Below are 15,732 nucleotides of genomic sequence, written 5' to 3'. Positions count from 1 at the left end.
GTACCCTGTATGCACTTAGCAGGAATGGAGGATTGGAAGGTGGCAGACATTGATGGATGTTCGCTTCACTTGAGGTAGTTGTCCACTTTTGACAGATGATGGAATAACACACACAGACACTCATAACTTCCCAGAGCCTAATGTGTGTATTTTGCTGCCAGTGTCACGACAATTTTACTGCTCTGCAAAGGTGAACCTATGTCTTTAGTGAACAGTGACCTACATCACTGATTGTATATGTTCTTAAAAACACCTATCCATTTCTTGTGTAGTTGTCAGGTCTAGCCTGACATAACACAAAAGAGCAGAAATGTGTTTTTCAGTATTATGTAAGAACCTGTTCACAGTATAGTTTAGTCCATACATCACAGGAAACATACAGGAAGGTGGTTAAATGAATCAAAGTTAATGGGGGTTTAGAATGCCTCTGACCTGTAACAGTTTTTAAAAACTGTACATGTAGATAACATTTGGTAATGAGATGAAATAATGAAATAAACATGTTGTTAAATTCATTATTAGTATTGTTGTACAGCAGAATCAAGGTATAACAACACAATATGTGAACAATACAACAGTTGACAATAGTTTACAAGACAATGGTGGATTACAGCTGGTACAGTGAACCCATCAACTACATAGGGGTAGAAGACATGTATGCACATTATACAGCACTGAGAGATAAAAGGAAAAAATAATCCTGACCCATCGGGCATAATGCCTAGCACCACACAATTTTCTGTAGAAAAGGTGGCCATACACTTATAGATTTGCAGCAGATTTGACCATCAGATAGATTTCTGTCAGATGCCTGTCAAGTCGAATCTGACAGGAATCTATCTGATGTGTGCCACACACTAGGAACAGATTTCCAATAGATTTCAGAATGAAATCTATTGGAAATCTATCTAAATGTAATATTTGGCCGTTAGATCCAATGCAACTATATGGGCCATCGATCAGATCGACCTAGATTTTCCATCCTGTCAGATAGATCAAATCCATCGAAATTGGCTCCAAATCTGGGAATTTGATAGAATCGATTTCTTATCGATCGATGGATTCTATAGAACCCATCCATCAATCGATGGCTGAAATCGACCAGTGTATGGGACACTTTAGATTTTCTGTTAGATTTACCTGCCAGATAGATAAATTCCAACATGTTGGAAATTATCTATCTAACCATCTCTCTGCCTAGCAATTAGGCATTGTTCTACTCAACAGGAGATAACCAGAAGACAATGCACCAGAGATAATGACCAGTCTCTACCAGTACGTTACGGAAAATAATCTAATTACAGAAAATCTAATGTATGGTGTGACTAGGCATAATGCTGGGAATACACGGTACGTTTTTGAGCCATTTAGATGGCTCGATTGATAATTTCTGACATGTCCGATCTCCTGCCCGATCGATTCCGCGCTCGATTTTGCATAAAGAACAATTGGAAAAGAAACGAAAAATGAATGGAGGATAAGAGAATACGGCACGAAATCGAGCGGGGAATCGATCGGGCGGCAGAATCGAGCCGCAGAAACATTCCATGTATTCCCAGCATAAGGCTCATACACACGTACCAAAAATTTGTCCAACTTGGTCTGTTGGAAGATAGTTGGTTGTGTGTACGGTTAGCAAACAACCAGATGATCAACTGATAACAGGTTGTTTGCCAGATCCGCCTGGTGGATCCATCTGCCCAACTATAGTGCAGGTTGGAACGTGTGTAGAAGTCTTTTGAACAGCTTTGTTGTTTTTGAATGCAGACATTTTGTGCAGTTTGTTGTTTAGCTTGCACGCATAGTATTTAACATTTTGGGGACCGCTGATGGTAAATCCTACGCCGCACTTGTGGCTGTCTAAGCCTGATGTGGCGTAGGATTTACACCACCTGCCGTTTCCGCTCCTGAACGATCGTGTTCAGGTGCCATCGCAATTGGTTCCTGATCACATAATCACTATGATCGCCTGCGGATCGTAGTGATCACTATTAGAGCAGCGGTGATCATCGCTCCCCTCCGCTCTGGCCGGCATCTCTGCTCGCTCTGAAGTAAGTGTCAGGTCCCGCCTTGATGACGTCATCAAGCCGCGACCCGGAACTTAACAGCAGTGCAAGCGAGGATGCCGGCCAGGGCGGAGGGGACTAGAGCTGCTCATTGCTGGAGCCTGGGAGGTGAGTAAAGGCTTCTGGCATTTTAGGGGCACCGGGCTAGCTAGCAATACTGGGGATCTGGCTGCCTGACACCCCCAAATGCACCCCCATCCGCATGTAAAATGGCCTGGTCCTTAAGGAGGGTTAGGCAGCCGGTCCCCAAAGGGTTAAGTGAGTTGGTTGTTTAGTTGGTTGATGTGTGTACATACTTGTCAGGTAAATAACTTGTTGATCATCATGTTGTGCATTATGTTGGACGGATGTATGAGCCATTACAATCTAAACCATTAAGGGATAAGATAAAATGTGTACAGAGGAAAAAAACAGGCACCGAAGGATTAATGCTTACACACTTTATTCCCAAAGATACATCAGTAAAGTCAAACAAGTGGGAGGGGCCATAGCCGGCCTTTGACCTGTGTGACCGGAGCTTCCAAGGGGGCGCCTGTAGCTGGCTACCTTTACTGAGGGCACCAACACATGGCTACCTATACTGGAGGCACCAATAGCTGGCTACCTATAGGGGCGATGGAGACCTTCAACTGACTTCCTATACTGGGGGCACCTATGCTTGGCAACCTATATTGAGGGCACCTACACATGAGATCCTATACCGGGGGCACCTATACTGAGTCAGGGCATATTTCTTTACGGGGGGGGGGGGGGGGGGCGCACTGCGCCTATAACGCGTGGTGCAAATTGTTGTTGCTGTGCTATCATTCTAAATGGGGGGGGGGGGGGGCTAACTGTCCCACTGATTGTTTTATTAATATTCCTGAAAGGTTCTAGCCTTCATTTTTAAGTATATTCAGGATAATGCACTCTTTCCATCCATTCGTGGCTATTAATAGTATTTTTTCTATTATACATATGTGATGTGTCACAGAGATCTGAGCATTTGGTGTGATGTGTCACGACGTCAAAAAGGTTAAGAACCACTGTTCTAGGAGATATCTCAGGAGAAAAGGCGAATTGCATATGGGCCTATGTGTGTGTGTGTGCGTGCGTGCACACGGGAAGAGGATGAATGGGGGGGGGGGACAAAAATCCGGTTTCGCTCAGGGCGCTCTGAAACCTAAGGCCAGCACTGGGAGGAGCCTAACAGCCGTTTCACGGGTATAACCCGTTTGACCTTTGGCTTTTGTGTTTAGGGAAAGATAAAACAAGAGTAAGTCGATGGAGAAAAAAAGTTTTTGCCATCTATTTAGAAAGGGTCCTTCACAGTGAGAGTGGTTAAAATCTGGAATATCTTACCTTAGGAAGTAGTTATGGCAAACTCTATGGGCCTGATTCACAAAGCGGTGCAAACAATTTGCACGCCAGTGAAAAGCCCTTTATCACGCCTAAACTCAGTTTCGGCGTGATAAGAAAAAACTTGCGCGAAATTCCCGCCTCACAGCGCGATGCGCGAAAGCGCCCATTAAACCCTATGGGCGCTGCGTGCGGGACTTTGCGCGCGATAACTAGCACAAAGCGGTGCTAACTCAGGGGTGCAAAGGTTATCACGCCTAAAGTCTTTTAGGCGTGATAACTTAGTTATCACCGCTTTGTGAATCAGGCGCTATATCTGCATTTAAAGGGCTTGGATGCTCTCCTTGCATTGAAAAGCATCCACGGCTATAATTACTAGGTAATTCCCAAGATAGTTGATCCAGGGATTTATCTGACTGCCATCTGGAGTCGGGAAGGAATTTTTCCGTTTTAAGACTTATTGGCCCCGGCGTTGTAAGGTTTTTCACCTTTCCCTGTATCATCTTGGATATGTGTACCTTCAGGTTTTTTTTTTTCCCTTTCCTAGTTGAACTTGATGGACAGATGTCTTTTTTTAACCACAGTAACTATATAACTATGTAAATTTTGCCAAAGTTGATGAATGCCTTCTGATATCTATGGCCCGTTTAATACCAAATGTAGCGGGAGTTGAAGTGTAAACCAACATACACCTCTTATTCTTCTGGAGAATGTTATATAATAAATGTAATTTCATATTCTCCAAAATGTAGAGCCTCTTGGATTCTGGCGCAGATGTCACGCTGAGCGATGACAAGCTGTCAATACAATTGTCCTCTTTCACGGATACGGATGATGAGGACCAGGCACTCCTGCAGCTATCTGCATTATCCCAGGAGGAGCCAATGACATCACCGCAGGAAGAGGAAATGACTGAAGAAGAAGCTAAACAAGTGCTCAAATCTGCAGCTCAGGTGTGTTAGAGCTCCTAATCATTTGTTTTATTTATGAGAAAGTCATACAATCACACTTGTACACACTTTGAAGCCAATTTGGTCAGAAGATACAGGTAGTCCCCGATTAAGGAATGAGATAGTGACTGTACCGCAGGTTCGATCTTAACCTCAATCTGTCTATAAGTTGAAACACCATGCAACCTCTGTCCCCTTAACTTCCCCTCTGCCTCCCTGTGCCTCCAGTGTCCCCCTCTGTGTCACCTCTGCTTTCCCATGCCTTCAGTGTCCCCCGCTGTGCCACCTCTGCCCCCCAACTGTGTCACCTTTGCCTCCCATTGTGCTCAGTGTATGCAGCAAAATATAATTTTACCTGTTTAAAAACACTTTTTTCTTTGAAATTTAAAAAAATGATTTTTGTAAAAACTACAAGGTCTTTACAAAAAACTTTTTTTTACTTGTTCCCAAGGAGTCATATTTCACATTTTCAGGTCATTTATATCAGTGGATCGCTCATAAGTGGGGGACTACCTGTAGAATGCATAAAAACATCTCAGTTGCCCAAAGCCATAAACCTTGTACAGACATGTCCATGTCACCCCAAAAGATCATTTACATTTGAACTGGATGACAAATTGATGCGTACACCAACCTTGATGTAGTAGTAACATTAAGGGACCTGTTCATAAAAATAGGGAAAATTCCATTTATTTTCACTTTTTCACCATATAAAACATGAGAACAGCTGAAAAGTTGGAGATGAATGACTTGATTCACAAAGCAGTGCTAACTGTTAGCACGCTTGTGAAAAGCCCCTCTTCACGCCTAAACTGAGTTTAGGCGTGCTAAAATCAACTCGCGCGCAAAACTTTGCGCCTATAAGGTTGCATGGAGTGTGACTTTAACGTTGCATAGTGCGACGTTAAGGTCGCACCCCATGCGACCTTATAGGTGCATCGGATGCGCCGTTATTGTCGCATCGTGGTTTTGCGCGCGGGACGTTGCGCGCGATCTTATTGTCAAAACGGTGTTAACCTAGTTAGCACCCTACTTATCAAGCCCAAAGTCTTTAGGAGTGCTAACTAGGTTAGCACCGCTTTGTGAATCAAGCCCTAAATATCCTAAATGTGGAGTAAAGAAGCACCACCTAAATGAGCATAAGATCATAAAAGTAATTGGAAACCAGAAGCCTATTGACTTGTACTTGAAGTCACCAAAAACTACCCTCTTGCTCTTCCCTCTTGAAGTTCTCCATGATCAAAGTGGTGAAAAATAGTTCTCTTTTGGGGAGCCAGTTTATTTGCCTTTTTATACATATGGAGTAATTCTCAGAACTGGAGAGCAGGCACTCCTGCAGCTATCTGCATCATCCCAGGAGGAGCCAATGACATCACTGCAGGAAGAGGAAATGACATTTAAGTTGAAAAGTGGGTACCAAATGCTAAGTACTGGTATGTATATTCCTGTGACTCCTATAAGTATGGCAAATAACTATAAGAAAATAGAAAAATGTTGATTTGAATGACCTATTTTATCTAATGCCTGAAATGTAGTGGGAAATACTTAATTGATAATAAACATAATTAATAAAATTGCTTATTAAGTATTAATACAGTATTAATTTTCAGTGGGATGTTAAAGTTTGGGCAACCTTGTTAATCGTCATGATTTTCCTGTTTAAATCGTTGGTTGTTACGATAAAAAATGTCAGTTAAATATATCATACAGGAGACACACACAGTGATATTTGAGAAGTGAAATGAAGTTTATTGGATTTACAGAAAGTGTGCAATAATGTTTTAACAAAATTAGGCAGATGCATAAATTTGCATAAATTTGGGCACCACAAAAAAAGAAACAAAATCAATATTTTATTATTTATATAATATTAATATATAATATTTAGTAGATCCTCCTTTTGCAGAAATTACAGCCTCTAAACGCTTCCCGTAGGTTCCAATGAGAGTCTGGATTTTGGTTGAAGGTATTTTGGACCATTCCTCTTTACAAAACATATCTAGTTCATTCAGGTTTGATGGCTTCAGAGCATGAACAGCTCTCTTTAACCCTCCTGGCGGTCTAATGAATTCCGCCAGGAGGCAGCGCAGCAGTTTTTTTTTTTTTTAAATCATGTAGCGAGCCCAGGGCTCGCTACATGATAGCCGCTGCTCAGCCTGCCCTGCCCCCTTCGGCGATCTCCGATCAGGAAATCCCGTTCAAAGAACGGGATTTCCTGGAGGGCTTCCCCCGTCGCCATGGCGACGGGGCGGGATGACGTCAGCGACGTCGTGACGTCATTGGGAGTCCTGATCCACCCCTCAGCGCTGCCTGGCACTGATTGGGGGGGGCGCGACGCGACGGATAGCGGCGATTGAGCGCGGGGCGGCGGCGATCGGTGTGCTGACGCAGCTAGCAAAAAGTAAAAATTAAGCAAATCAGCCCAGAAGGGCCTGAGAAAACCTCCTGCGCGGGTTACCGCCAGGAAGGTTAACTCACACCAAAGATTTTCAATTATTCCTCTCGCATACAGCATCTCCTTGTGTAAAGTGCACCGAATGGTTGAATGATGCACAGTGACTCCATCTGCAGCAAGATGATGTTGTAGGTCTTTGGTGCTGGTCTGTGGGTTGACTGTTCTCACCATTTGTCACTTCTGTCTATCTGAGATTTTTGTTGGTCTGTTACTTTGAGCCTTAATTTGAACTGAGCCTGTGATCTTCCATTTCCTCAATATGTTCCTAACTGTGGAAACAGACAGCTGAAATCTCTGAGACAGCTTTCTGTATCCTTCCCCTAAACCATGATGGTGAACAATCTTTGTCTTCAGGTCATTTGAGAGTTGTTTTGAGACCCCCATGTTGCTACTCTTCAGAGAAAATTAAAAGAGGAGGGATACTTACAATTGACCCCCTTAAATACTCTTTCTCATAATTGGATTCACCTGTGTATGTAGGTCAGGGATCACCGAGCTTATCAAGCCAATTTGAGTTCCAATAATTAGTTCTAAAGGTTTTGGAATCAATATAATGACAACAGTGCCCAAATGTATGCATCTGTCTCATTTTATTTAAACAATTATTGCGCACTTTCTGTAAATCCAATAAACTTCATTTCACTTCTCAAATATTTAACTGACATTTTTTATCGTAACAACCAACGATTTATACAGGAAAATTATGACGATTAACAAGGTTGCCCAAAGTTTCGCATCTCATTGTATGTTATTTAATAAGTGTTTGTCCAATGTAAAATCTTTCCTCTCCCTAATTTACATTCTAAAACACAGGTGACAACATCTTTAGGCCTGTCAGGTGATCTCTGCGGAATGTTTTTTTTTACTGAGAGTTCCAAAGCCAGCACAATATACACCTGGGCCCATATGCAATTCCCCTTTTCTCCTAAGTTTTCTCCTAGGTGATAATTTTTCATCTTTGCTTTAAAATAACTTTTCATTATTTCTCAATTAAGAAAGTACCAAAGGTAGTAGAAAATGTACTATCACAATGATTTTGTGTATTTGTTTTGTTTGCTGGAGGTTTAAAAGGCATTTTATTTTACAAGGAGTGAAAATACCAACTTGGAGAAAACTAAGGAGAAAAAGTGAATTGCATATGGACCCTGGTCTCCAAAAATCCTCTGTTATACAGACATCAACTTGTACTGTCAATGGAGAGGGGAAGGGGTAGAGTGAAACAGCACATGAGCGAGTGGTGCCTGGCAGGGTGGGTAAGAAAAACACTCATTGTTCAGCAACACTTCACGACAGATCGCTAAATGATGTCATAGGGCAGCTGTATGCATGCTAGATTTTTGGCCAATACGGTCATTCAAAGATCATCTAGTGCTTGTGCAAGGAACAGACCATGTTTTCGTTACCACTTGGTTGAACTACAGACATAACAAAAGACACTCGTGTGCTGAAAGCATGTAAACAGAATGTAAGCTTGTATAACATGGAGTTTTACCAGACTGTCGCATCTTATTTACAAAAAAATACACAAAAAAACCAAAACACAATGGTTACCTGATCTCTGTCTACTCAAATATGCTGCATGCTATACGCAGTCCTGGCATCGAAGCATGTTCTCCTAAGTTACTCACGATTGTTCTCAGTGCCGCGTGATATACTGACCGCAAAAAACTTCACTAGCGCGGGCGCTACTACGTTAATTAGTGAATCAACCTGAATGTGGGTATCCTGAATAGGAATGGCCCAGCCTTGGAGAACTCATGGAGAAGCATGTGATCAGTTTGATCAGCTGATAGATTTGTAAGCCTCTGATTTGCTGGTCCTGATTATGTGTCAAACCAGGAAGTCATCACAACAAATCAGAGGCTTACAAATCTATCAGCTGATCAAACTGATCATGTGCTTCTCCATGAGTTCTCCAAGGCTGGGCCATCTCTTATCCTGAATAATTGACTGCATGACTGCATTCTACAATATGTCACTACAGTGTGTCTGTTTAAAGTGGACTTAAACTCAGACCTTCCTCTCTGTTTAAAAGATAAAAAACAGCATAAAAACTTCCAAGAAAAACATTTCTTTGTTACACATTGGTTTGGAGAAGAAAGGATTATTGACAGATGCTAACAGTGATTATTTCATAAAAATGAAAAAATAAAAAAATGAAAAAATAAATGCCATGAATCTATGAAAAGCTATATTTTTATTGTAAACCTGTCTAATAGAACCAATAAAAAACCCATGAGATGGCCACCTCCTCACATAGACCCCACACTCGCACCACTGACATACACTGGCCAGGCAATAGTGTGAGCTCAACTATTAAAAAAAGTGTCCAGAATAAAAGAGCGACAGATGATAAAGCAAGGATCAGGTCAGTGCAGAGCCCAGAGTTCAGACAGCATTTGCAAAAGCAGTGTATATCAACCAGATGCTTAAATAGCCAGCCTAAGCAGCAAGCCAGCAATGATAGAAGCAGCGACAGAGAAGCTTATGCCGTGTGAACACATCATGGCAGTCATGGTTAGGCCTGTGAACATCAAAGTGGGATGGTCATAACAATATCTCACCCTCCTCTGGTGCATCAGTGTGGAGAGTTCATCCTAGGTGATGGATAACAGGCTGTGTGGCATGCTGATCTCCGCTGCTGTTTGCTGTATCCAGGGTGTATGGGCTGTGAATGTCCATTCAATGTCCAATCGTGACTGGAAGGATCGGTCAGGTCGAACGTGCGACCATGCGGACAGAAACTGCAAACAGATCCTAGTGGGCTCAAGGTGCCGGTCCGGCAGTGCTGATAGTCACCCAGTCATGGAAGGTGGGTGGTGGATACAGAGGGAGTCCGCGGGAGGAGATGGCGTCTCATGCAGGCAGCGCCTTTACATGTTTCGCCGTTCTCACGGCGTCATCAGAAGGCGTGCCTGCGTATCCACCATGAGGGTACATATCCGCATATGGGGCCAATCGGAGCTAAGCGGAAGTGCGCGTGTGGACCGGAAGTGACGCTTGCGGACCAACGGAGCGAGCAGGTGGAACGCAAGCTCTCGCCTCAGCGTCACGACGTCCACACAGCCACGCCCCCACACTCCGGTGCCCCTCTTGTACCAAAACACACAACGTATCATTCATCCACCAAAAGTAAACACAACAAACTGGCTAAGCCTATCCTATGTATACACATATCAGCCTAAGCGTATTATTGTGATAAGGAGATAAAAGGACAATAGAAAAATGTGGCTCAAAAGCGTCTATGACAACAAGACGCCAAGAAGCAGTGCATAGTAATAATCTCATAGAGCTATGCACAAAACAACTATCAACATAGTCCCGTACAGATTCAGACATCATGTCAGAAATGGAGCGACCGTCAATCACCGTACAACAGGGAGGAGAGGGGAGGGAAGGGGGAGGGGGGGGGGGAAAGGAAGGAAAAGGAGGGACGGGAAAAAAATAATAATGAGGAATGTGGCAAAAGGGGTGGAAAGAAGGGGGAGCACAACAAAAGTGGTGAAAAGATCACCATATTCACATCAGAGAGGTAAAAACGAGGCATAACTGAAGGCCTTGTTTAAACCTGGAGACTGACATGCCTGAAGCTCAAAGATCCACCTGGTTTCTCTCTGAAGGAGGAGGCGATCAAAGTTGCCCCCTCGTATGGTACCGTGGATCCTATCTAATCCTACAAAACGTAATTTCTTGCCGGTACATGTGGGGCACTGTCTCACATGTCGGGCAATGGGGGTGCAGGATTCTTTATTTCCAATGTTTTGCATGTGCTCAGAAATGTGTCTCCACAAATTCCTCTTCGTCTTGCCTATATAAAACGCGCCACATGGGCATAGCAGTAAATAAACCACTAGCTCGGTTTGGCAATTCACATAGTGTTTCAAGGTATGGGATTTGCCATTGGGTAATATAACTGTCCTCCCCACTTTTATAAATTGACAATAGGGGCAGCCGCCACAGGTATAAGTGCCTAACACGATGCAGTGACGTCTAGGATTGACCCCTCCCAAAATGACTTTGTACTAAAGTATCATGGAGGGATGTGGCCCTCCTGAATGTAACAATGGGGTGCTCGGGGAACACATGACCTATAGCTGGGTCGTTCAATAACAGATACCAATGTTTCTGTAAAATCTGTCTTAATTTGGTATGTTGGACACAATATTTGGTTATAAATCGTAATTCCGACTTTTGTGATTGAGTTTTGCGATCAAGGCGCTGAACAAAAAGACTGGAACGATCCCTTTTCTTGACCCTATTGAATGCCCGTCGTAATGTTGCATCGGGATAACCCCTACTGCGAAACCTAGCTCGCAGTTGGTTGGCCTGGGATTGAAATGTTGCATCAGACGAGCAATTCCGTCTCACTCTCATGTATTGGCCAGTCGGGATCCCCCTGATCGTGTGGGGCGGATGAAAACTGGAGGCGTGCAGCAAATTTCTTTGTTACAGCTGATAACAGAGTAACCAAGCAGCTCGGGGTGACCCAAACCACTAGGAATGTGTAGAGATAATTTGCAAATTCAGTAGTGGTGCATTGTGGGTAACCACAAATGTTCACTTATAGCTGAGTTATTGCAAGTTTCCTTCTGTTTTAAGAAGGCAAATTTCACCAAGCATTACAGCTGATACAAATCCTGCAATAAATCTGCAGCGTCTACTTCTCTTTTTCATGGAAGCAGACATAGGGTTAACATCCTGTGTTTACAAATGAGTTGCTCTGCCAAGGCAGCCAACTGACAAAGCTGAGAGATCAAATTACAGTTGGGGTTAGTCACAGATGAGGGGAAATTAGACATGCTAAACTCTCTAAATACAGGATCTTCTCAAAAAATTAGCATATTGTGATAAAGTTCATTATTTTCTGTAATGTACTGATAAACATTAGACTTTCATATATTTTAGATTCATTACACACAACGGAACTAGTTCAAGCCTTTTATTGTTTTAATATTGATGATTTTGGCATACAGCTCATGAAAACCCAAAATTCCTATCTCAAAAAATTAGCATATTTCATCCGACCAATAAAAGAAAAGTGTTTTTAAAACAAAAAAAGTCAACCTTCAAATAATTATGTTCAGTTATGCACTTAATACTTGGTCGGGAATCCTTTTGCAGAAATGACTGCTTCAATGCGGCGTGGCATGGAGGCAATCAGCCTGTGGCACTGCTCAGGTGTTATGGAGGCCCAGGATGTTTCGATAGCGGCCTTAAGCTTATCCAGAGTGTTGAGTCTTGCGTCTCTCAATTTTCTCTTCACAATATCCCACAGATTCTCTATGGGGTTCAGGTCAGGAAAGTTGGCAGGCCAATTGAGCACATTAATACCATGGTCAGTAAACCATTTACCAGTGGTTTTGGCACTGTGAGCAGGTGCCAGGTCATGCTGAAAATGAAATCTTCATCTCCATAAAGCTTTTCAGCAGATGGAAGCATGAACCCACTTTTGAACCAGAAACAGCGGCAGAAGCGCCTGACCTGGGCTACAGAGAAGCAGCACTGGACTGTTGCTCAGTGGTCCAAAGTACTTTTTTCAGATGAAAGCAACTTTTACATGTCATTCGGAAGTCAAGGTGCCAGAGTCTGGAGGAAGACTGGGGAGAGGGAAATGCCAAAATGCCTGAAGTCCAGTGTCAAGTACCCACAGTAAGTGATGGTCTGGGGTGCCATGCAGCTAGCTATCAGGAGATTTTGGAGCACTTCATGCTTCCATCTGCTGAAAAGCTTTATGGAGATGAAGATTTCATTTTTCAGCACGACCTGGCACCTGCTCACAGTGCCAAAACCACTGGTAAATGGTTTACTGACCATGGTATTAATGTGCTCAATTGGCCTGCCAACTCTCCTGACCTGAACCCCATTGAGAATCTGTGGGATATTGTGAAGAGAAAGTTGAGAGACGCAAGACCCAATACTCTGGATGAGCTTAAGGCCGCTATCGAAGCATCCTGGGCCTCCATAACGCCTGAGCAGTGCCACAGGCTGATTGCCTCCATGCCACGCCGCATTGAAGCAGTCATTTCTGCAAAAGGATTCCCGACCAAGTATTGAGTGCATAACTGAACATAATTATTTGAAGGTTGACTTTTTTTGTTTTAAAAACACTTTTCTTTTATTGGTCGGATGAAATATGCTAATTTTTGGAGATAGGAATTTTGGGTTTTCATGAGCTGTATGCCAAAATCATCAATATTAAAACAGTAAAAGGCTTGAACTACTTCAGTTGTGTGTAATGAATCTAAAATACTGTTTATAAAAGTTTAATGTTTATCAGTACATTACAGAAAATAATGAACTTTATCACAATATGCTAATTTTTTGAGAAGCTCCTGTATATACCGGTTGCATCTCTCAAAGGTTTTCCTTCTGTCCTATGCAAGAGTTCAGGTCCACTTTAAAGTGTAACTGTCGGGCATAATATAAAAAATCAATTCTTTATTTGTATCTGGTAAACAAGTAATAGGGATGCTAACCAGGAAATCCAAAGGTTAAAATCATTATTACAGTACTTTTCTTGTTGATAAATGATCATTCCCCAATTTACCTCACACTTATTTGGTACACACAAAATTTGGGACACACAAAGGAAGTTGTAAGGCACGCTGAGTTGTCCTTTTTTGCTTCTCTACTTTCCCCTCAGACTTAACTAATGCAGCCTGATTGGCTGAAACCTCTTTTTCCCTCCTGTTTTCCCCTCCCACACCTCTGTTCCTCTCTGATTGGCCAATATTTCTCAAGCTGAGACAATGCGCTTTCTATAGTGAAGGGCAAGCAATGCATACACAAGCAGGCAGAGGAGAGTAAGGGAGGAAATGACATCAGGATTGGCTTCAAAATATTGGCAGTTAAAATGGGAAATGCTAAGAAGTATTTTCTTTACTGTAGAAAAATCACTAAAATCAAAACGTGGACAGTGCAATACATATGTTATGTAAGTAGAGCAAGTATTTATCTACTTATATATGTGTTTTTTTCTGAGATAGTATGGCTGACAGCTCCTTTTTAACGCAGTTACCATGTAGTACCGTACTTTTGCTGGGTTGTGACTTTACCAGCAATATTTCTACAGATGACTGCATTTTTAATACACCTACAGCTCCTGCACAAATGCAGATTAAGGGCCTGTACAAACTGCTGCGCTTGCGCTTTGCTTTTAAAATCGCATGCGTTTTTTGATCGCAAGGTCTTTTAAAAAATCATGAAAATCGTGAAGACCTGTAGACATTGGTGCGATGCAATTTTTCTATTTTCACGAAGGCTTTGCGATTTAAAAATCACATGCGATTTTAAAAACACAGCGCAAGCGCAGAAGTGTGTAGAGGCCCTAACATGCATCTACAGTCCCGCATTGTTTTGGAATAATAATGGATGTACATCAGGTTGTAGTCCCACGTAAATAATAATGAAGTGCAGGAAATTAGTATTTGGTCCTCAGAAACTCCTATGATTGAGTGTATATTCTGAGATGCATCCACTTGTACCTGTCTCACTGCACAGCTAATCATTACACATTGTTTGTTAAGCAGAGGCAGAGGGTCGGGCAGCTTTTGTGAGCAGTGGCGACTGCCTGGCTGTATTCTGAGGGACAGGCTGGGGCTGCTAATCACCAGGCGTTGACAGGACAACTGTTTGTATTTTTACTGATTGGAAAACTCTTGTTTTCCCTTTTTAAACCCCTAGAACGTTTGTCTTGACTGCATTGTCTTTCTCCAGATCACCATCTCGGACATCATTCATGTGAAAGGGGAGGCAGCGCCACTGACAAGACGGGAGACAGCCAAGACACGCCCTCCTGTGGCTCTCCTTGCCACATGGAGGCCAACAGCCAAGTAATTACTACATGGGGGCTAAAGATCAGGGGAGAAGTAGTGCCGCTGACCCATGTCGTCATGGCCAAACTGGGTTTAGTGGTATTACATTTCTCTCTCTAATACTTAGTTCTATGCCTAGCATATTTTTTCTTTGTTATATAATGGATACCAAATGAGTGAAAGTTTCCTGTAAAAATTAGTCATCAGAAGAATTCACTGTAGTTAAAATATAGATAAAGTAATATATAGATTGTGTAAAAGCATTGTACCACTTCATAGATGACACTTTAAATTGCTTACTGACATTCTGTAGTAGTCAGGTGTAAGTCACAGTCCATATATCTGGGGCAGGGCATTTTTGTGGGTTAAATAGTCCCTAAGGGGAGGGTGTAAACCCCCCCCCCCCCCACCAAGTATAGGTAGTCAGATTTAGCCCCTGACACCACCCTACAAGTATAGATGGCCAGATGATAGCCGGTGCCTATTGGCACTGGGAGAGGGGGTCCGACTTCTATCCTCCCTCCCTTTCCTCGTACCCCCTTCTGTACTTTCCCCAATATGCAGAGTTACGGCACATTAGGCAGGGATTACAGTAGAATGATTGGTGCTGCAGACAGAGAAGACAGGCAGGATGTGGACCTCTAGTGCACTGACCCTGGAGGGCTTGAGTGTCTACTGTAATCCCTGTCCGCTGCATTGTAACTCTGCATATGGGGGGGAGAGCACAGAATGGGGGCCTGAGGAGAGGAAGGGAGAAATTGGGTCCCCTACCCCGCACAGCTCTGTGCCGCCACCGCCTTCCCTTCACCATTCCATACACTAGTTACGCATCTGGGTTGACAGATGAGATTTAGGCTTACATTACTATACTAATGACAAGGGTAACACAATTTTAAACCATCTGTAAATGCCTTTATTTTAGCATTTGCAGTGTGAACATGTGACTTCTGCTACTTCCCGTAGTCCTTATTGTTGGAATCTAGTAGAAAAATGATGTCTTCTGGGAGGGAAGGTGCAGCTGACCTGACAGGTTTTCAGAGGTGGTATGGCTGTGCTGTCACTCTTCCCTCCTCCTTCTGAAGTAGATGGCCAGGCTGACAGAAGCCATT

At 42.9% G+C, this 15,732-nt stretch overlaps 1 protein-coding gene across 4 annotated transcripts in view; it reads left to right on the top strand.

Annotated features, from left to right (window-relative positions):
• The window catches only part of TTC6 (tetratricopeptide repeat domain 6), a 201,699-nt gene that overhangs the window by 19,552 nt on the left and 166,415 nt on the right, over window positions 1-15,732 (top strand). For all 4 annotated transcript variants that reach the window (XM_068254020.1, XM_068254019.1, XM_068254018.1 and 1 more), the window contains exons 4-5: window positions 4,157-4,357; window positions 14,526-14,641. In XM_068254020.1, the coding sequence (XP_068110121.1) occupies window positions 4,157-4,357; window positions 14,526-14,641 (317 nt within the window). The remainder of the gene's footprint in view (window positions 1-4,156; window positions 4,358-14,525; window positions 14,642-15,732) is intronic.

The sequence above is a fragment of the Hyperolius riggenbachi genome, chromosome 9 (genome assembly GCF_040937935.1).
Source record: "Hyperolius riggenbachi isolate aHypRig1 chromosome 9, aHypRig1.pri, whole genome shotgun sequence".
In the NCBI taxonomy this organism is placed as follows: Eukaryota; Metazoa; Chordata; class Amphibia; order Anura; family Hyperoliidae; genus Hyperolius; species Hyperolius riggenbachi.
Note: the sequence above shows the minus strand (reverse complement) of the source record. Positions and strands in the feature narration are given on the sequence as shown.